Source organism: Mustela lutreola, chromosome 11 (genome assembly GCF_030435805.1).
Source record: "Mustela lutreola isolate mMusLut2 chromosome 11, mMusLut2.pri, whole genome shotgun sequence".
Classification (NCBI taxonomy): Eukaryota; Metazoa; Chordata; class Mammalia; order Carnivora; family Mustelidae; genus Mustela; species Mustela lutreola.
Genome location: NC_081300.1, coordinates 102,379,399 through 102,401,318, shown reverse-complemented (window position 1 = coordinate 102,401,318; position 21,920 = coordinate 102,379,399). Strand labels below are relative to the sequence as shown.

The window sequence follows — 21,920 nt, the reverse complement described above, 5'->3', positions numbered from 1 at the left end:
ATGAGCTGGGCTACGACACGGACTGACTTTCCTGTTAGCGCGTCTCTGAGAAACGACACCCTGCCGTAGCTGCGGTAGGTCCTGGCCCGGGTGGAGGGCGGGGGCTCATGTCGCAAGGGAGCCGAGCCCATGCAGCCGTTGGAGGAATGAATGCCAAGTGTGGCTCGCACCAGCATCTTGAGGAAGGCCGACCTGAGGGACAGTTAGACGTGGTTCTGGAGTTTGTTGCTGGGACGCCAGCAGGGGGAGGACCCAGTGGAAGCGTGGCGGTGTGGCCGAGCGGGAGCACTCGCCTGGTCCCCAGGGAAGGGGAGGCCGCCAGGTGACCCTGTGCACATCTCCCAGACGTGCTCAGATGCGTGAGCTGATGCTGTGCCTCAGCTAATGGTGTCCCGGAGCTGGTGAAATGCGTTGTCCGTAGTGCAAGACACGGCATGCTGTGCACCAGCAGCGAGCCCTTCCGCTGAAGGAGGCTGCGCGTCAGCTCTGTCTTGTCGGGCAGGTGATGGTGGAGGCCTATCGGCGGGACGCCACCTCCAAAGACCAGCTCATCGGTGAGCTGAAGGCCACGAAGAAGAGGCTTGACTCGGAGCTGAAGGAGCTGAGGCAGGAGTTAATTAAGCTTCAAGGGGAGAAGAAGTCCGTGGAGGTGGAACACGTGCGCTTGCAGAAGGAGATGTCCCACATCCACCAGCAGATGGCCGACCTCGAAGGGCATCTCCAGTCGGCACAGAGGGAGCGCGACGAGATGGAGACGCGCTTGCAGGTGGGACGCATTTGACTTCAGGGTTCGGCCAGATGTGCCTCGGGGTCTGTCGTGCAGGGTAGAGGGCAGGACAGCCTGGAACAAGTCCTTCCTGGAGTTCCCGTCCTGGAAGGACAGGCAGACAGGCAGGTTCCTCACTGGAGACCGCACGGGGCTGGAGGCCGTCAGCCATTGATAGTTCACTCCAGCAGGCGCTGGGAGGGGCCCTGGGGGGCTCGGGGAGGGCTGGTCCCTCGGGGACTACGGGCGGAGCCGCAGACAGAGGCTGACCTGGGCATTCCCCACAACACTCTGGACAGCTCTAAAGTGATCGCTTATACAGAGAGTAAACCTCTGTCAGGGTCCTTCAGAGGCTTTGTGCTTGAGGGTGGCCATGGACCAGCAACACTGAGCCATGAGAGCCTGGTCCTGGGAAGCAGGCTGCAGGGGAGGGCTTTGCTCTGCTCACTTTGTCTTTTCTCCCCTTTCTCGGAAGTCTTTGCAGTTTGATAAAGAGCAAATGGTAGCTCTTACAGAGGCCAATGCGGTGCTCAAGAAGCAGATCGAAGAGCTGCAGCAGGAAGCCACCAAGTACGTGGGCCCGAGCCGCGTGGGGGCGGAAAGGGTGGGCGCGGGCGGACTCGAGCCCTGTCGGGGACACGCAGCAGCTGAGGGCCGGGGGACCCCAAACACGCTGTCAGTGGAGCCCTTGCCGAGGAGAAGCAACACGGGATCCCCTTGTAGGCAGCCGGGGAAGTCAGATTGCAAAGCTAAGGCTGGAGGGCGGACCCCGCCCTGCATCGGTGACTGCCAGTGGTTCACAGGCACAGGCCTGTGTGTGTGTGTTCCACGGCAGGTGCATGTGGCAGCCCCTGCCCTTCCCGGTCCCACCACGGGGCTGACGTGTGTGTATCCCTCCTGCTGCGTGTGTGCACTCCAGTAGCTTTTTGGGGCCTTTAATGCCTGTGGCATCTTGTGTCCTGCATGACCTTACTTTCATCACGGGAGGTTACCTGTGAGCTGCACTGTTGGGTTTATTACTGCTGCTCCGAGCACTGGGAGTGTGTGTCTGCGAGGACAGAAGCGTTCTCTGTTTTCCATGAGGTCCCTGGAGTGGCTCTGAGAGGGGAGCAGGATGGAAGGCTCTGGGGGGGCAGTTGCCGCTGGCCTCGTCTGGGGGATTGGGTCTGGGGGGAGCAGCAGCTAGCCAGGGTGGGGCTGGGGGCGGGTGAGGACCTGCCTTTCCTTGGTGCCCGCGCCAGGGCTTCCTGTCGGGAGTGAGTTCGGACTCCGTCTCTGTCCTGCCTGCCGCACCCTAGGGCCATCACGGAGCAGAAGCAGAGGATGAAGCGGCTGGGCTCAGACCTGAGCAGCGCTCAGAAGGAGATGAAGACCAAGCACAAGGCCTACGAGAACGCGGTGGGCATCCTCAGCCGCCGCCTGCAGGAGGCCCTCGCAGCCAAGGAGTCGGCAGAGGCAGAACTGAGCCAGCTGAGAGCTCAGGCGGCCAGCGGCAGCAGCGACCTCCCTCTGCACGTGGGTAACCATCTGCTCCCGGCTAGGGTGCCAGGTGTGCGGACTCAGTACTGGGGACTCGACGTGTTACAAACGTTCACATTCTGAAGACTTGGAGAAAGATTGGAGACCCGGGGCAGAGCTTAGCGTGTCGGCCACATCTCTGTAAAGTGTCGGGCGCTAGCAGTGTGACCAAGGGCTTGAGCGCCGCCCGCACATTCTCTCAGTTAGGCCCTGCACGCCTGCACCGGGCACACCGTCACCTCCTCCCTCAGCCTCCCTGCCCACTCCTGTCCTTCTCCACACCGCCCTGGTGTCTGGGGAGGGATTTCCTGAGTGCCCGTGGGGGGGGTGTATTTGCAGAGTCCAGGAAAGCTTCAAAAGGAAATAATCTTTTTCTTTTTTAAGATTTTATTTATTTATTTGACAGAGAGAGATCACAAGCAGGCAGAGAGGCAGGCAGAGAGAGGGAAGCAGGCTCCCCGCTGAGCAGAGAGCCCGATGTGGGGCTCGATCCCAGGACCCTGGGACCAGGACCTAAGCCGAAGGCAGAGGCTTTAACCCACTGAGCCACCCAGGCACCCTGGCCAGCGTCAAGTTTTATCCGATTTTGTTAATTTGCTTTTTGTTTATTCCTAGCCAACGTATCACTTACGTTTAGTGATTGTGTTTCTTACTAAACGAAGTTGGTCTTTTTTTTTTCTCTACGTAAGAATTTAAAAGTGGGAAGCTATATAGCACATTGTTTTCTTACCAAATTAGGTACTTCTTTTACCTAATTATAAAATAATGGGAGGAGGGAAATTTATTAAGTTGCAATTTCCCTTCAACCTAAAAATATTTCTTGGCTTGTTTTTTGATTCTCTGGCTTCCCCAGTGTCAGAGACAGACTGTAAATGCCTCCGGGGGCCTGCTGTTGTGTCCCCCCCGCCTCCCCGTCGCCACCGCCGCACAGCAGCTTCAGAGCCGGAGTCCTGGCTTGGTCTGTGCCTCACCACTTGTTAAATGGGGCCTTCGGCAAGTCACTCACCCCCCGATCCTCAGTAAAACGAGGCCCAAATGGAGGAAGCGGTAGATCCTCCTTGATCAGAATGGCTGTGAGACGGGCGCCTGGGTGGCTCCATTGGTTGGGCGACTGCCTTCGGCTCAGGTCATGATCCCAGACTTCCAGGATCGAGTCCCGCATCCGGCTCCCAGCTCCTTGGGGAGTCGGCTTCTCCCTCCGACCTTCTCCTCTCTCATGCTCTCTCTCACTCATTCTCCCTCAAATAAATAAATAAAATCTTTTTTAAAAAAATGAAGAAAGAATGGCTGTGAGCAGAGACACACGGCTGCCCGCAGCAGTGAGTGTATGCACGCACGTGGGCCAGTAGTTCTGCCGCACCTGGTGCTCTTTGCTTGCCGCAGCGAGTAATTTGTCATTCTTGTTTGTAAGTCAGAGTTTTTCTGTATTTTCAAAACGTTTGACTGGAGGAATTATTTTGTGAGTTGTTAACGTGCGCCCACTGTGGTGGGGTCACTGGGTGCTGCCGGAGGAGGGAGGTCCGGGGAGAGGTGCCTGCGAGGCGGTCAGCAGGCTGCTGCGGTGGGTGCGGCAAGGCAGCCCTGCAGGGAGGGACCTGAGTGCCGTCACATGCTGTCCTGAAGCCCACGACGAAATCCCCCTTCCTGTCCTGGCTGGTAGGAGAGGATCCAGGCTCTGGAGGCAGAGCTGCAGGCTGTCGGCCACAGCAAGATGATGCTGGAGAAGGAGCTCCAGGAGATTATCGCACTGACCAGCCAGGAGCTGGAGGAGTACCGGGAGAAGGTGCTGGAGCTGGAGGACGAGGTAGGTCGCGCTCCAGCCCCGCACAGCTGGACGGGCCTCTCTGCTCCTGTGCGGCTCTGGAGAGGCAGAACCCTCCGCGCCATGCTTCCGTGTGCCGTCTGACCCCTTGTCTGGGTCCCTCTCACCCCTGTCCCTTACTGCCAGGCTCCCCACATGCTCTCTCGAGCATCCCTTGGTAGTGGGTTGTCAGAGTGTTGGGGTTAAGATGTGCCCGGTAAGAACTCTCTGGTTGCAAGTAATGAGAAAACCTATTCTTTTTTCTTTTCTTTTTTTTGAGAAAACCTATTCTTTAAAAGAATTTCATGTAACTCTTGGGCCCAGAGAGGCTGTGGCTTCAGGTGATGCTACATGTGGCAGTTGGTGATGATGTCACCAAGGGCTCACCCCAGGGTCCCCGGCTCCCTGGGGGAAAGCTAGGGGGCTGGGACCTGGGGTGTGCTGTATCTGCTGCAGTCCTGGGTGGTCTGTTGGAGCTTTTTGGCACAGGTGTTGTGTTCCTGGCGTGGGGAGCTTAGCTCCCTTAGCCAGAACAGGTAACTCGTGTCGGTTCACAGTGGCTTCGATCTGTTTCAGCTTCAAGAATCCAGAGGCTTTAGGAGGAAGATAAAGCGCCTTGAGGAGCTGAATAAGAAGTTGGCCCTTGAGTTAGAGCACGAGCGAGGAAAGCTTACAGGCCTGGGGCAGTCCAACGCCGCTCTCCGGGAGCACAACAGCATCTTAGAAACAGCTTTGGCCAAGAGGGAGGCAGACCTGGTTCAGCTGAACCTCCAGGTACTCGGACCCTTTGCCGGAGGCGGGGGACTTGCTGCAGGGCAGGTGGCTCTGGGTCTGGCGCACGTCACCTCATGCAGTTGTCCCTGCCACCCACAAGCAGAGACAGGAAACGGGGAGGATCTGGTGACGTTTGGAGTCTCGCGGGGTGGGGCAGGGCTGGGAGCCCCCGATGCCCCCCTTAACGAGGTGTGGAGGCGCTGGGCCCCGTTCGTGAGCTTCCTGGTGGGTGGGGACCTCCCTGCTCAAGCTGATCCCACTGTTTACGACGGGCTCTTCCTGTGTAACTCAGTGCTGGGATATGGAACCTGGGGGCTCTCTCCAGACCCCGTTCTCACTCCTCAGGCTCTGTGGCCTCTCTGAAGATGGGGAAGCAGGCCTGGCACTTCAGGGCCATCTTCACGGGGCAGTCAGCAGCCAGATCCGGCCCCTGTCTCAAATGACCCAGCCACCAGAGAGCTTTTGAACTTTTATTTGGCACTGGTTCCCACCCCTGCCATGTCTGGTGGCCTCCTGCATCTGCGTTACCAGCCTCACCAGGGACGTGTGTGTTTCTAAGCCCCGATTACAGGCAGCCTTTGGGTTCCTTGCTCTGTGCTTGAAAACGGCCATCTCAGACTCTATGTTCTCCAGAGATGGAGTTCTCTCTCCTTGGCCGCCTTGTGCCTTTGTAGGTAACGCAGGATGATGTCGTGTGCCACTGTCCTGCCAGGTTCCCCGCGGGGCACTGGGGCCCCACAGGCCTTCCTCCCTTACCGCTCCGGTGATGTGCCGTAGGTGCAGGCTGTCTTGCAGCGGAAAGAGGAGGAGGACCGCCAGACAAAGGAGCTCATCCACACCTTACAGGCCGCGTTGGAGCGAGAAAAGGCCAAAGTGCACAGCCTCAAGGAACAGGTGAGTGGCTAACTTCCCCCTGGTTCTAAATGGCAACTTCAGAGCCTGTGGCAATGCAGTGTTTCTGAAAACTGCGTGTGTGTGCCCTTGATGCCTCGCTTCCTTTTTAGGAATTTATTGTACCAATATCTTTGCTGATGTGTTCCGACAGCAGTGTCATCACAGCCTTGGTGACAGTGACAGCTGGAGGGAGCTCTGATGTCTGTCCCTAGAAGAGTGGACTTGGATTAACCCAGATGCAGTCATATGGGCCCAAGACGCACGCACAGAGCCCTGTAGACATACTTGCTGGAGGACAGTGTCGCACACATAGTCTTGAGTTAAAAAAGCAAACTGCAGAGCGATGACCCCGCTAGTGTTAAGAGAGCAGTCGAGAAAGAAGGTTGCATGCACCTTCGCCGTTTCCTGGCAGGTTCCTTCCCGTGCTCAGGTGCCCGCCAGTGCATCAGGTCAGTCTTCCAGAGAGAGGCCTGCCTCGCCGCCCCTGTGGGCTGGGCCAGACCTCAGCCCCTAGGGTTCCTCAGCGAGTGCATAGCCATGATTCCTCAGCAGAACATCAGCATCACGGCTTGAGGGCCAGGACTCACTTACCCTCATGTCCCCAGCACCTGGCACCAGAGAGATATTCACAATTTGGGGTTTTTTGTTTTTTAATTTTATTTCTTCAGTGTTCCAAGATTCATTGTTTATGTACCACACCCAGTGCTAGAATGTGTTTGCTGCGTGTACACACTCAAGGGTGTTTGTCACATCCTTTAAAAGTGTCTCCATGGTGTTACGATAGAAACGTTCTTCCTTTTTTTGGGGCGCAACAGTAGGATATTCTTTTAAGAGAGAACAGTTTTAAGATCTGTTAAGTACATGTTGCTATGGGGGATACCTGGTTGGCTTAGTTTGGCTCAGGTTCTGGGACCGAGTCCCACATCGGCTCTGTGCGCAGCGGGGAGTCTGCTTGGGATTCTCTCCCCTGCCCCTCCCCACATGCATGCATGCTCGCTCGCTCTTGAAGGGTCTGCTGCTGTGAGCAGACCCCGTTTGCCTTGCCTGTAGTCGTGGGTTTGGGTTTTTTTTAATTTTATTAACAGATAATGTATTATTTGTTTCAGGGGTACAGGTCTATGATTCATCAGTCTTACACAATTCACAGCGCTCAGCATAGCACATGCCCTCCCAGTGTCCCTCACCAGCCACCCCATCCCTCGCCCTGTGGTTGGTTTTTATTCCTTGCGTGGAGTTGAGCTGAGTCAGCTACCCTCCCTACTTTTCTACTTTTCCCCCAATTCCTGTCTTTTGCTCACTTACTAATTTTACTCTCCCTTTAATGGAGATGAAATTAGGAAATCTGTAAATAAAAGTGTTCGGGAAAAGGATGGATATGTGACATGAGCTTCCTTTTTTAAGGGCAGTAACTGAACAGTCCTCATTTATCTAAGTGGATCTCATGTAATTGTCTGGATTGTACAAACAGTACATACTAGTAAAAAGGAAAAAAAAGTAAGATTAAAGATCATCTTGAATTTGCATCTAGTGATAAACCACTGTTAACATCTTTTGTTGGAGTTTTGTTTCTTTTTGTCAGAGTTTTTTCTATATTTGACTGTCCGATATCGTAAGTGTTTTTATTTAACTTTTATATTTTTATTTATTTATTTTTTTAAAGATTTTATTTATTTATCAGAGAGGGGGTGGTGAGAGCGAGCACAGGCAGACAGAATGGCAGGCAGAGGCAGAGGGAGAAGCAGGCTCCCCGCTGAGCAAGGAGCCCAATGTGGGACTCGATCCCAGGACGCTGGGATCACGACCCAAGCCGAAGGCAGCTGCTTAACCAACTGAGCCATCCAGGTGCCCCTATATTTTTAATTTTTTTAAAAAAGATTTTATTGGGGCGCCTGGGTGGCTCAGTGGGTTAAGCCGCTGCCTTCGGCTCAGGTCATGATCTCAGAGTCCTGGGATCGAGTCCCGCATCGGGCTCTCTGCTCAGCGGAGAGCCTGCTTCCCTCTCTCTCTCTCTGGCTGCCTCTCTGTCTACTTGTGATTTCTCTCTGTCAAATTAATAAATAAAATCTTTAAAAAAAAATAAATAAAAATAAAAAAGATTTTATTTATTTGGCGGAGAGAGCACAAGCAGGGGGAGTGGCAGGCAGAGAGAGAAGCAGCCTCCCTGCTAGGCAGGGAGCCGGATGCGGGGCTCGATCCTACGATCCTGGGATCATGACCTGAGCTGAAGGCAGTTGCTTCACTGAGTCAGCCCCCTAAGGCGCCCTTTATTAAACTTGAAAAAATGAAGTCCTTGCTTGTGCTGTTAGATCAGAGAACTGAGTTATCGGAAAGGAAACTGGAAGATTTTGTTATACTCTGAGAATTTGCCGGTCTCGGAAACCTTGGGAGAAACTTCAGTCGGCCATGGGAAGGCGACTGTGTCATGGCGCGGTTAGGAGTAGCTTCAGCCTGGCTCCTCGGTGTGCGGGGACGGCGTGTTCTTCCCCAGAAACATCCGCCGCGACTGGATTTAACAAGAACGAGACGGATGTCCTTGAGGAGAGCGACCAAAACTATTTGTTGGTTCAGCAGATGCTGGTGGCTGTGTCACCTGCCTGTGCGCCAGGCGTGTGTTAGGGCTTCGGTCCTCGGGGAGTTTGAGAAGCTTTGGAAGAAACGATGGGAGGGGCAGCCGGGGCGCGGGTGGTGCAGGCGGTGGCTCTCCTCGCAGACGGCACGCTGGTGCGCTCCGCTCCGTGTGGTTCTGGCCCCTGTCCTTGGTGACGCTGGTTTCTGTCCTTGTAGGTTGCTGCTGCCAAGGTGGAAGCAGGACATAACCGCCGCCACTTCAAGGCCGCCACCTTGGAGCTGAGTGAGGTGAAGAAGGAGCTGCAGGCCAAGGAGCAGCTGGTGCAGAAGCTGCAGGCCGAGGCCGACGCTCTCCAGTGAGTGCCGCCGGCGGGGAGCTGGGTCCGCGCCGCGGCTGGGGTTGGGCAGGCAGGGCCGCCACATCTTCCAGTTAGGACATCCCACACGTGCAGGTCACCCAGGTTCTGGCAAATCTCTGCACTCTGGAGGCAGATCTAAGAAGGAAAATGTATCTAATCTCTGTCTTAGGAAACCTGCAGCTCAACTCTGAAGTTTCTGGCCGGATGCGGGTGTCCCCACTGCATACCCGAGGGTCCTTCACCAAGAACAGAGAGCCTTGTGTGAGGGGCAGGTGCCCCGAGGGCTGGGCGCCACCACTGAGGTTCACTGCAGCCTCCATTTAGGGTGGCCTTGCATTGAGCACATGCAGGGGCTTTTCTCCCATTGTCATCCGTAAAATGGGCAAAGCAGAGCACCCAGAGCTCCTAGAATGGTCCCTGCCCAGAGTGAGCAGCGTGTGAGTTTCTGTCACCCGTAGTGGGGAACCACTTTGTGTTGGGGGGGTAGGGGTGCTGTGACTTCATGCCTCCTTGTTTTTTATGGTAGGATTCAAGAGGGGAAACATTCCCAGGAAATAGCACAGTTCCAGGCAGAGCTGGTGGAGGCCCGGACCCAGCTCCAGCTCCTGCAGAAGCAGCTGGACGAGCAGCTGAATGAACAGCCTATAGGAAACCAAGAGGTGACCTGCTGGGGAGGCTCTGCACCTCCGGTTAGCAGGACTGACAGAGCTAGTCTCCACTGTTGACGCATTCAGTTCCCTCACTCCTTGTCTGCTCGGAAAGGGATATTTATTCTTTCTAAGTATGATATTAAACAGTGCACAGTGATGTAGTTAGAGCAATTTATAGTGTAAAAAAGCCACTTCAAAATTCTTTTGGTCATGTTACCTTCTTCCTCATCTAGATGGAAAATCTCAAGTGGGAGGTGGATCAGAAGGAAAGAGAAATCCAGTCCTTGAAGCAGCAGCTAGAGTTGACGGAACAGCAGAGTAAGAAGGAACTGGATGGAATACAGCAGTTGCTGCAGGTGCGTGCTGTGGAAAGGCCCGGGGGCAGAAAGCCCGGGGCTGTTCCTCACAAGGTCTAAGTGCATGACGTGAGTTACCCCTGAACCAAGCACTTCCACCAAGCCGCTTTGCGGGCGTTACCGTTTCAGAAAGAAGGCCAGGTCACACAGTTAACGGAGGCCCAGCCCCAGCGCTCCGTGTGCCCTGGGCTGAGCTGTGTGAAGTGTACCGGGACTGGGACCTGACAAAGCCCAGGCAATGGGACAGCACATGTGGGAAGTTCACGAGTCTGTGATACACTTTTCCACAAAGAGATCTATGTGCGGGCTTGACTGCTTGCGTAAAGAATCAGGAAGAGACTCTCGCCAGGACTCCTACTTGTGCATGGCTGGCGTGACAGGATTGATTTATGTCTTTCTTCCTAACGGTGACACTTACTCCAATAGCTGACCTTGGAGTTGGATCAGGTGACTCTTGGAGTCCACTGTAGACAGTGGACACGAAAGTATTGCTCGTTCCTCAGCAGAGGCTTTGAAATTTGGGTAAGAACGTTGAGGGCTGACTGTAGTGGGTGCTGCCCAGCCCAGACCGTGGGACGGAAGTAGGCTGGTGTGGCGGCGCCAAGTGCAGCATCACAGAAAAGTGAGCGTTATGTTTCCAGCCCCTTACCCTTGGGACATACACAGATCTTAGCAGCGCATGTAAGATCCTTCAGATTTTAAAAACGTGTGACTTCCCTTTCTTTAGAATATCAAAGCTGAGTTGGAGGTGGTGCGGGAAGATCTGTCCCTAACCCAGAAAGAGAAATTCGTGCTTCAAGCTAAAGTGTCGGAGCTGAAGAACAACATGAAGACTCTGCTCCAGCAGAACCAGCAGCTCAGGCTGGACCTGCGGCGCGGCGCGGCCAAGACGGTACTCGGGCTTGGTGCCCTCGTGGGGTTCCCTGGGCCTGTGGCACCCCTGCTGGGCAGGCGGCTGGCAACCCTCTGGTCACTCAGCCTTGAAGTTCTGTTTAGCCAGTGTGGAGCAGCTCCTGTGTGAAATAAATGATGCCAGGGTCTTGTGCTTGGCCACAGGCCAAACCCTTTTATTTTGGTGCCTTTTCCCAGAGCCTTTTGCTGCTTTTTATGAATTCTGGTATCATTTTGTTGTAATTCGCCTTATAAGCCATACGAAGGTTCATCTCCTGGTGTTCGCAAGAGCCCCTGGACTAGTCAGTGCGCCGGCTGGGGCCAGCAGCGTGGGCTTGGGGGCCCCGGGAAGCCCGCGCAGACCCTCTGTGCACCTGGCATTGGTTTCTCTGCTCGGTCCACGTTGGTGGTCTCCTGGTGCCAAGAGATCGTTCAGAGTCAGAGTCTGTTTAGCACTGTTGGCCTGTCTGTGGAAAGAGTTTGAAGTTCTAGAAAGGGGAGTTGTAGGAGTGAAAAATTGGCTTAATTTCCTAGGGATATGCGGGGTCAAGGCTGTGGTCCTCTGTGGAAAGCGCCCCAGTCCCCACAGGGGTGTTCTCGGCGAGCTCGGCCCGTCCTCCGAGCAGCCGGCGCTGCGGGTTGCCGTGTGAGCCGGCGCGCTCTCAGGCGTCAGGAAGGAGCTCAGCTCTTCACCGGCTCTCCCTGAAGCCTGGGGCTGCGCTTGTGACGGTCGGGCGCCGCGTAGGGGAGGCTGTGGTTGGTGTCTGCCTCCAAGCTAACCGCGAGCTTTTAAAAACAGAGAAAGGAGCTGAAAGGCGAGGCCAGCTCTTCCGGCCCCGTGACGCCAGTCAAGATCCCCGACTGCCCTGTCCCGGCCTCGCTGCTGGAGGAGCTGCTGAGGCCCCCGCCTGCCGTGAGCAAGGAACCGCTCAGGAACCTCAACAGTTGTCTTCAGCAGCTGAAGTATGAGCCGCGCTCTGTGTCTTCCCTGGGCCCTGGAAGTAGATGGCGTGTTCGACTTGGGGGAATCCTGTTGCCAGCCCTGTGAGCCCCAGAGAGGCTGGGCAGGTCTGGGCTATGTGCGATCACTCAGGCCCTCGGTCCCTCCCGTACGGGAGGCCTCCCTGGAGCTGGGTGGCCCGTAGGAGCCCTACACGTAGCTGGAGGTTTTGCTCCCAGCATCGTGAGGCCAGTGTTGATGGGGCGTGGCCCCGTGGGGACATCTTTCTGGCCCTGTGAGCGGAGGCCTTGTGCACGCGGCTCTCAGTGCTGTCTCACCCACCCCCTCCCTGAGCGCAGGCCCGGGTGTGCCAACCTCCGCACACACAGAGAGAAATATTGAGCCCCGTGAGTCATGTGGCTGCATGGGTGCTGCTTCCCAGATAGACGGGTCTGTCCGCCCCCCGAGGGTGCCGCAGATGCTCGTTCGGATCTGTGTTGGAGAGGACCCGTTGCCCCTTGGGGAAGTCAGAGCGTCATTTCTGGCTCTCATTTGACTGGCCTGCCTTCCTCTGCTCCCCCGGTCTGCCCAGGCAGGAGATGGACAGCCTGCAGCGCCAGATGGAGGCACACGCCGTCACCGTGCACGAGTCCCTGTCCTCCTGGACGCAGGGGGACCCCGCCGCCAGCGCTGCTCTCTCGGGAGATGATGCCAACCCCAGAGGAGATACGGTGCGACACAGCCAGTGCAGGGGCTCTGGACAGGCGCTGGGAACAGCAACCGCCGAGCACCCCCGCTCCGAGTGCTTGTAACTACCCAAAGGAATTTTCATTGATCAATATTATTTATTTGACTGTTTGCTCTGTGTTTTCTAAGAGATGAAGTTGAAATTTTGCATCTGCCTTTTCAGGAGTAAAAGAACTGAACAGGAGCCAAGGATTGGAGAAATAGTCATTCGCAGATCTCAGCTAGCTTCCCCACGAAATGACCAAATGCTAACAACCTAGTTTAGATCTCAGTGAGTTTCTGAATGTGTCCGAAGGGTTCCTTCCAGAAGAAGGCCTCTGGCGAGTGACCTTCGATGCTGCTCTCTGAGGGCTGATGCCCGCCAGTGGCCACTGGTGGAAACACTGCATGACTGGGTCCCGTTTCTCTCTTTCCTGATTCAGTGAGAGCTTTACCTCCCTGCAGAAATGAAACTTGATTTGCACCTTTGGTTTTATTTTACTTTCAATAGTTATCTCACCATAGGATGTGTATATAAATACCGAAAATCATAAGCTAATCTTCAAAAAGAATATGTCCATATTATTTAAGAATGACCTGAATTGTCTTTTTATCAATTGCCTTTTGAAAATCTGCTGTCAGGAAGTAATGTATGTGTAGGATTTAGGGATGTCGGTCAGAAAATTATATTTTAAGAAATGTAATTATTTTATTTACTGTACCTTCTAAAACCAAATATTCTTGGAGCGAAAGGTTTTTTGTTTCAGTTTCACTTTATTTTTGAGAGCCTTGTCCTGAGTGCACACCCCCACCTGACCATCGACGCTTCCCGGCCTCACTCCCCTTGGCTGTCCCTTGGGCGGGCCTGGTGGCCACAGGTTACCAGTGACCACACACTAGCCTGACATGGGTGATGTTTGGGGAGAGGCCATAGGAGAGGTGGGGAGAGAGGCCCAGGGCTTCCTGCAGGGCTCCAGGCCGGGCGCAATCTTCTCCAGGCCTCCTCTCACCTGCCCCAGCTCCCTCACCACTGTGCCCACGTGAAAATCCATCCATCCATCAGGGCCTGTGTGGTCATCAGGGGACATGCCAAACTCGTGGTGACAGCCTTCAGAGGCCCTGTAACCTCTCATCTGGAGGGATTTCTAGCAGGGGCAGGTGATCTCTGTGGGAAGGCGGTGGAGGCCTCCTGAGATCTCCTATAGATAAGAGTCTGATTGGGAAGCCGGCTCCCTGAGCCTGTGGGAGATTTACTTGCTGTCTGACCCATGAGGGCTGTAACTCTGTCCCCTGGCCAACTTGGCCAGGAAATCCAAGCTGATAGTTACCATTGTGAGTTAGAGAAGAGAGGCCCCTGGTGCAGATCTGCGGGTCTTAGGATGACGTTGGAAGTGGTACTGATCAGGCCAGATACGCTTCTGTTGACCTGCTTATGTCTCTCTTGTGGAGAAAACGGTTTGTCTTATCTTACGCTATCAGAAGGTTAATTGATAAAGTAGCGTTAACCACAAAGAAGCTTAGTGTTTAAAAAAAATTCCCTAGCAAGTATTGAAATTTCTGAAGTATGTATATCACTTGTACAGGGTTAATCTTGAAATAATACTTGAAGACTTTTCATTAGAAATATATCCTATTTTTCATCTTAAGTTGGAAATTGTTTTTGACAAAATTGGTTTTGTACCATTAGAAAAGAAAAATTGTAATTTACATTCTTATTTATTTGGGGTGTTTCATCCTCAGTTTTAATTTTCAAACGAAGACATGACACTCAGCCTCACGCTGCGGCTCCTTTCCCACTGCTGCGTACTAGAGGTCTTCCGGCGAGAGCCGGTCACTGCATTTGTCATTAGGAAAGGGCAAACGGATTCTGAATAATCCTCAAGTGAAAGCAGATTTCTGTTCCTCACCCCATTTCCCTCATGTCTTACTTGCTGTGTGTGGGTGCGCTCCTGTGCATGCGTGGGTGCGGTGCGGGTGCATGTGCCTTGTGCGTGGGTGGGTGTGTCTGCACACATGTGGGCGTAGACAGATGTGTGTCCCTTGTGCGTGTGTGGGCATGGGCGGGGGCGGGTGCAGGTGCCTGTGCGCACGTGGGCGTGTGCCTTGTGCGTGGCGTGTGCGGCCCGCAGCAGCAGTGCCCCCTGCTCTCCCGACATCATCCTGCGCCGCTGTCGTCACCCATCTTCCTGTTCTGTCAACACCCAGCCTGCCTTTGGTCTGACTTCCCCGGCTGTCCCCACGCACTGTCCTGTCACCTGTGTGGCCTGCAGCACCTGACCTGGGGCCCTTTTGTGCAAGGGCCCCTGACACTGGCTTTAGGGTTCCTTAGCAGGTCTCCTGAGAGAGGAAGCTGGACTTTGAAATCCCCTGCTTCTGATTTGTTGCGGCTTACTTTTCAATCTCTGAGGGACTTGCTGGGCGCTGCTGCCTCCCGGGCGACGTTCTGCGTGAATATCATTTGAAATAGTCTGTCTCTGGGCAGGGATTTTCTCATGGAGAACAGTAGTCCAGTCTGGAGTGTTTGTAAGAACAGGCTGCTGCTACGTCGTGTGTGTGTGTGTGTGACGTGTCCTGTGTGGCGACTGTGTATGTCGTGCCCTCACTGCAGAGGACGCTGGTTTGGACGGTTCGTGATGTCATTTCTTGTTTCTCTTATGTTCCAAGAAAAGGCTTGTTGCAACGTGGTTATCGCTGACTTTTCCATGGAACACATTGGATAGATGCCGCGGATCTTATGGGTTTACATGGTTTTGTTCTACTGTTTGGAAGGTATGACAGGCAACGTTTTGACAGGATGTGAAAGTGGCTCTTTCTCTGGCCTGGGTCCCGGTCATGGGACAGACCTGTTAGGGAGATTCTCATCACACTCTTTCTCCGTTGGAAGACTTTTCTTGGTGTAGGGATACTTACTGCAGAAGCCATGGCATTATTCCTACTCCTGTGAGTAACTTTTCAAATAGAAATGAAGTGTCCTGTGTAAAGATTTCTAGTAGTGAAAGGGACCAGCGTGTCTGAAAGCAAATGTCCTGGAGCCTTCCTCAAGAACGCTGTGACGTGTGAGACATCCTGAGCCTTACTCAAACACGTTCCAGGCAAATCTGATTGTGTGGTGGTCTCAGGCTATAATGGGATCCTTGAGGGTAATGTTGTAGAGGATCTAGAAAACTGGATGGCTTTTAAGTTACTCATTTCTGTTAAAAATTTTCTCATGAAAGGGAGTCCTCAGGTCGGGGCCGTTAGGGGAAAGGTGTCACCATGCACAACAATTGTAACTTTAAAAAGCATGTTGATTTTTTTTTACAAATTTATGTGTGCTGGGGAATTCCTTAAATTTTGTGCAATAAACTATTTTTTGTTAAAGATTTTCGTATTTCATTGGGGGGCCTTATTTTAATATATATATTTTGCCATATTTGGGAGTAACTTTTATTTCATGTTGCTGTAAACTGTTTAACTGCTTGTCTTAAAAGAGCACTTTACTGGTCTGCTAAAAGATTCAGATGGGTGTGAAATCTGACCACAGTGGAAGAATGGGAGTGTGTTCGCCGCGCCCTTCCCCCTAGCCACTCTGCACCTGCTGTCACACGCAGGGGAGTGTGAAGGAGAGAAATTTTGCTGAGCAGTCCAAGAGACCAGGGGCAGGTGCCCTCCGGCCTGCGGGCATGTCCCTGTATGGGGGGCTGCCTTCACCGCTGGCTCTCCACGACTGTAAGGGCTGACAGCAGCTGGACCGTAAGTACTTCTCTGAGCCTCCACCTCATGGCCCAGTTTTTTTTTTAAGATTTTATTTATTTATTCAACAGACAGTGATCACGAGTAGGCAGAGAGGCAGCCAGAGAGAGAAGGGAACCGGCTCCCCGCTGAGCAGAGAGCCCGATGCGGGGCTCGATCCCAGGACCCTGAGATCATGACCTGAGCCGAAGGCAGAGGCTTAACCCACTGAGCCACCCAGGTGCCCCCATATTCTCGTTTTGATCAAAAAAGAGTTAACCGGACACGGAAGGTCTTCCGTTAAGTGTTCCTATTAATGACCAGCATGACAAAACTGTACAGCCAAGAAGTAAACTAGTGATCACAGAATGTGGCTTTGTGGTAGGCTTTCTGCAGTTCTTTCCTGGGCCGCTCCGTAACCAGGGGCCAGGGACACAGGCGCTGCACAGCCTAAGGGCAGGATCTGACCGCCTTCTGGTCCTTCTCGCCCCGACTCCCTGAAACGGGGCGGCTGCAGTCTCGGTTTTCTCTACAGCGATCAGGAGAGGAATGGTTCTGGCCCCGAACCTTTCCCTTTCGTCTGTAAAGTTGCTAAACCTTTGCGAGCACTGAATGAGCGCATGCATGGGTTTCGTTTGAGGCTTGCTGCGCCCTCTGTGGGCATGCAGTGGGTGGTCATGGGAGGCTGGGCACAGGTTGGCAGCAGCCGCGTCCTGGCTCGGGAGGTGGTAGGTGCAGCGGGAATGTTGTGCCGAGGGAAGGACCCACGTCTTCCCATGGAGGGGGAGCCTGGTGTTTAGAAATCACCAGGTCAGCCAGACATGTCCTACCTCATGCAGACGGTGTGAGAAATTCAGACAGGATTGTTGATGCTGCTCCTGTCCGGTTCGGGGGATAAGCACGAGCTGCTGGAAGAACCTGCAAGCCTTTCCTAGCAGGAAGGAATTTGCAGTCATCAGCGGCGTCCGAAACCAGCAGCAGCAGCCCCGGTTTGCCCCTTGTGCGCGCTCTCGCTTGCCCGCGAGTGGTGCAGATGCTGGTAGCAAGCGTACTTTGGTGATGTCTTTTCCTGAAAACAATGGGCCGCACTAAACTGTGTTGCTCTTCCTTTTTTGGGGGGCGGGCCTGTTTGGTATGGGGCGGGCACTTCTCGCATCCCAGCTTGACTCCTGGAGGTCAAGGGCTCGGGAAGCAGCACAGCACTGTGATGTCCCTTTCCAACTGCGAGCTTCCTGGCCGGGTGGGAAGTGTGTGGGTCACGGCAGCCTCGCGGCGGGAGGGCAGTGGCTCTGGGAAGCCCCTGAAGGTTTTCATCCACTCGGCCCTCCCTCTGGCCTGGGAACCGCTGGAGGAAATGGTCCACAAGCTTTTCACACAATCTGGGTCACAACTCCACGGAGCAGGGAATGGGCGCCAGCTTAAAGGTATCTCACAGGACACCTCATTTTGTTTGTGAGCTTTATTTTTTTCTTAAGATTTTATTACTATTTTCAAAGATTTCTTTGACAGAGATAGTGCATGCTATACACAAGCAGGGGGAAGGGGGAAGCCTGTCGCAGGGGATCCGAGGAGCCTGAGGTAATGACCTGAGTCCACTGGCAGATGCTTCACTGACTGAGCCACTGAGGTGTCCCAGAGATCCATTTATTTGGGAGAGAAAGCGGAGGGGAGGGGGAGAGAGAATCCCAGGCAGACCGCCCCGAGGGCAGAGCCTGGCGACGGCGCGGGGTTTGATCTCAGGACTCTGATATCCCGGCCTGAGCCAAAATCAAGAGTCGAACACTCAACCGACTGAGCCTCTCAGGTGCCTGGGAGCTTGAAATGTGCATTTGGGAAGACTCGATGGGTGTTTGAAAGGGATTTTCCTAGTACCTAAACCTCGGAGGGTTGAAAGCTGACTGCCTCCTCTTCATCTAGAAAACCGCACCTTCCCCTGACCGGCTTCTTCGCGGTGGCGACACAGTCCCGGTGGCCTCTGAACCCGCCAGGTCTGCCGTCCTCGACATCCTTGTCCCTCACCCGGGCAGCCGTGCTCACGGCTCCTGAGAGCGTTTCGTGCCCCTCCTTTCTCCGTGTCTGCCGAGAGCCTGGCTTGGCCGGAGCCAGCCCTGTGCTAGCCTCCTCCACTCCCGTCCGCGGTGGACGTTGGCTTGAGTTCCGAGCACGCGGTGTGGCTGTCGCACTGTCTGCAGTCTGGCCCAAACCAACCCGTCCCACTTAGTCCAGTCAACATTTGGAGTTCTGTGGTAAGCACTGGTGCTCTCCACCAAATGCTGCTCCTCCGCTGCCTTCTAGGGGGGACGGAAGGTGCCTGCCGTGGGGCAGGAAGCTTGGCGCATTAGGGCCAGCGAGATGGCCTGCAGGTGTGTCCCTTCTGGGCCAGAGCACTGACCTCGGTTGCACAACGCCCCACCCTGGCAACAGCATGAGGATGGCCACGTGGCGGCAAACAGGAGCAAGACATAAACCTGGTTCTCTCAAGCGTCTGGAGACCATGACCAGTAGGCTTAGGAGATCCCTGTGCCCTGCTGGGGCATCTGGACTCCTTCCTGTTCCTAGTGCCACCCCTGCCTCGCCTTCACTCATGGATGGGGCAGTCAGGCTTGATCCCAGAGAGAGGGCGCTCCAGGGGGAAGAAGCCTAATTGGGGGCATTTGATGATTCCTACGTGCAAACGCCCTTCCTGGGCAGAGCTGAAGCTCCCACTTCCGTGGACCTCGGAAGGGATGTGGGCTTTCCCAGGAGACTCTGGCACCTCGCTGATGGTCCCCAAGGGATGTGGCCAAAAGCAGAAAGCAGACCTAGCTCATCTCCTTCATAAAACCTTCCCTAATCCCCAACCCACAGCGTTCCTTTCCTGTGTACGTTCGCATATAGGGAACTAAGCTTAAGGCAAACAGTTTTTTCGGGGTTGTCCCTTTTCTCCTATGAGATTAGAGGGTATCAGGAGCTGGAGGACAATACTGTGGATCCCACTCAGCAACTGAGTTTCATTGAACAGACGAGCCTTAAAGTCAGCAACTTTGGAGACATATGTAAAGAAATACCAGTTGGGGGATGCCTGGGTGGCTCAGTTGGTTAAGCAGCTGCCTTTGGCTCAGGTCAGAATCCCAGCGTCCTGGGATCAAGCCCCACTTGAGGCTCCTTGCTCAGCGGGAGCCTGCTTCTCCCTCTGCCTCTGCCTGTGCTCATTCTCTCTGACAAAAAAATAAATAAAATCTTTAAAAAAAAAAAAAAAAGAAAAGAAAAAGAAATACCAGTTGGATTTTTTTCCTTGCTAATTTGGTGTAGAAATGGTGGCAGGACACATCAAACAGAGTATATTTATGAACTAGGGATAAATGCCCTTTATTAAAGACCTCTGGAAATTCAGAAAGATTGCGACAGCCTTGTGTAGAATGACGTTTTTGCTAATCTGCATGTGGAACTGCCCGGCTCCCTTGCCAGCAAGGCTTCCTTTTGGGCTCTGCTGTGCCCTCTCCCAAGGGTCCCAGCTGCTGCCCGCTGTGACTGTCCCTTGTTACTCACAGACTACCTGGCATGGGCTGCTTCCTGGCTAGACCCCCACCACAAGTAACATCACATGTGGCTTTCCCTTCCCTTGTTGAAGGGTACTCACGACATGAAAACGAGACTTTTTCACTCAGTCGTTGACGGGTGCCATCCCTGGCCCTCTCGTGATCTGGGATTGGAAACGGAGTTAGGGATTAGGATAGGCGTTAGACTACCAGTAGGAATTCGATCAAACCTGTTCCTCTCAGAAAAGACAATCAGTTCTTCCTGGTTTATTCACTGGAAATCCACTTCTACCTGCAAGGATTTACATCTCAAGTTCTCTCACGTACAGCTCAGCGCTCAATAGTGGTCAGTAACAGGACTGGCTTCCTGACATCAGAATTACTTCCCCATGGTCATCCCACTCTTACTTCTCTTTTTTTTTTTTAAAGATTTTATTTGTTAGAGCGCAAGCACAGGCAGACAGAATGGCAGGCTAGAGGCAGAGAGAGAAGCAGGCTCCCTGCTGAGCAAGGAGCCCGATGTGGGACTCGATCCCAGGACCCTGAGATCATAACTCGAGCCGAAAGTAGAGGCTTTAACCCACAGAGCCACCCAGACACACTTTCCTTTTTACGTATACACGAAATTTATACTAAAAGATTTTCAGTGTCTGGTTTGGTGAGTTCTGGTAACTATCCACCAGTGTGTACAGAAGCAAGACATGGAGCTTTCCTTCATGGTACCGGTTCTCTCATGCTAACCACCCCACTCCGAGGGGGCCCTTGCTCTGATTTTTTTTCTTTTTGGATCTTGCTCTGATTTCTGTCCCACAAGCTTTGGCTGTTTTTGAGACTCTTACAAATGGAACTGTACAGGGCACACTTTTGTGGGGGGGGCGGTCCTTGAGCTTAGTATGGTTCTCTGATTAATCCGTGCTACTGCTGAATATAGTAGGCACCACAGGAATTTTTTTTTTTTTTTAAGATTTTATTTACTGGAGAGAGACAGAGCACAAGAGGGGAGAAGGTCAGAGAGAGAAGCAGACTCCGCATGGAGCTGGGAGCCTGATGCAGAACTCCATCCTGGTCTCCAGGATCATGACCTGAGCCGAAGGCACTTGCCCAACCGAGCCACCCAAGCGCCCTAACATCATAATTTCAAGTGAGAGTTCCACAGTTTGGCGTTTATCCAAGCACCTGGGCAGTTCCTGTTTGGGACTGCCACAAACACGGTGTGGACGTCCACCTTCCTACCTAGGACTGCACTGCTGAGCCACGGAGCAGCGGAGGTCCAACTTTGGGAGAAACTGCCTCGCTGTTCTCCAAAGTGCTTAACTCCCCTGACTCCTGCCGGCACTCTGTGAGAATGCGGCGATTACTCCACATTCTCACCAAAATCAACCATTCCGGTGGGTGAGAAGCAGTGTTTCCTTGTGGCTTTAATCTGCATTCCACTCACCTTCAAATTTCGACTTCTTTTGTGCCCAACACGCTGTCAGTCCTACCCCATTAAATGTTTGTACCAAGGATGTCACATTTCTTCAGGGTTTTTCCTCCCATTAAAAGAAATTGTATGAGTGAGGTTCACCCATCTGAGGCCCAGGAGTTTTGACAAGCATATAGAGCGCTTCCCTCGGCCCCTGCAGCTCCTCTGCAGCACTGCGCCCGAGCGGGAGGCATGGGATCCCGCAGCCTGGAGCCCGCCCAGACCCTCCGGCGCAGCTGCTCGCCCCCACGCCTTCCTGAACCCTCCGCGCCCGAGGACTGCGGCCGGGGAGGCCAGTTGCACGGTGACCGGCTCCGAGCACAGGCCGCAGCTACCCAGCCTCCTGCTTACTCAGGCTGCGGAACCTTGTTCTAAAAGCGCGCGGCCCCAGGAGAACCCAGGAAACCCCGACTCTCGCCTGCAGCCCCCGCGAGCCGCCCTTCCCACCGGGGTCGGGCAGAGCCGGGGCGCTCGGGGCCGCACCGTCCCGCAGCCCGCAGAGCCCCCGGCGGCCCCGAGCCCCGCCCCCCAGCCTCCCGGACCCTACGCCGCCCGCCCCCCCGGCCGCGCCCTCCGGACCCCGCCCCCGAGCCCCGCCCCGAACCCCGCCCACCTCTCCCCGGCCGCGCCCTCCGGCCCCCGCCCCCCGGATCTCCGCGAGACCCCCGTACCCCGCCTTCGAGCCCTGCCCCCGCCTCCCCGTCCGCTCCCCGGACTCCCGGACCCCCTGCCGCCCGGCCTCCCCCCGGCCCCCACCGTCCGACCCCAGCCCTCAAGACCCCCGCCCGGCCTTCGAGCCCCGCCCTCCGGCCTCCCCTCCCGCCGGCGGGTTCCGGGAGCCCCAGGTCGCCGCGCGCCGCGGCCGCGGGACCGCCCGTCTCAAGACCCCGCGGCCCGAGCTGCCCGCGCCCCTGCCTGAAGGCGCCCTCGGCCGCCCCGCATCGTCAGGGATGCGCCCCCGGCCGCGCTCCCTGGCCGGGCCG

The 21,920-nt window shown here is 54.7% G+C and overlaps 1 protein-coding gene across 3 annotated transcripts in view; it reads left to right on the top strand.

The window, feature by feature from the left end:
* Positions 1-15,603, top strand: part of GOLGA3 (golgin A3) — a 43,838-nt gene extending 28,235 nt beyond the window's left edge. For 2 of the 3 annotated variants that reach the window (XM_059139110.1, XM_059139108.1), the window contains exons 13-25: positions 503-766; positions 1,242-1,336; positions 2,065-2,281; positions 3,945-4,088; positions 4,662-4,859; positions 5,637-5,753; positions 8,538-8,677; positions 9,207-9,339; positions 9,564-9,686; positions 10,414-10,578; positions 11,377-11,540; positions 12,110-12,325; positions 12,428-15,603. In XM_059139110.1, the coding sequence (XP_058995093.1) occupies positions 503-766; positions 1,242-1,336; positions 2,065-2,281; positions 3,945-4,088; positions 4,662-4,859; positions 5,637-5,753; positions 8,538-8,677; positions 9,207-9,339; positions 9,564-9,686; positions 10,414-10,578; positions 11,377-11,540; positions 12,110-12,325; positions 12,428-12,524 (2,073 nt within the window). In that variant the 3' untranslated portion in view covers positions 12,525-15,603. Of the gene's footprint in view, positions 1-502; positions 767-1,241; positions 1,337-2,064; positions 2,282-3,944; positions 4,089-4,661; positions 4,860-5,636; positions 5,754-8,537; positions 8,678-9,206; positions 9,340-9,563; positions 9,687-10,413; positions 10,579-11,376; positions 11,541-12,109 lie in introns of all 3 variants that reach the window. The other variant, XM_059139109.1, reaches the window with a different exon arrangement.
* Positions 15,604-21,920: the final 6,317 nt, after the last annotated feature.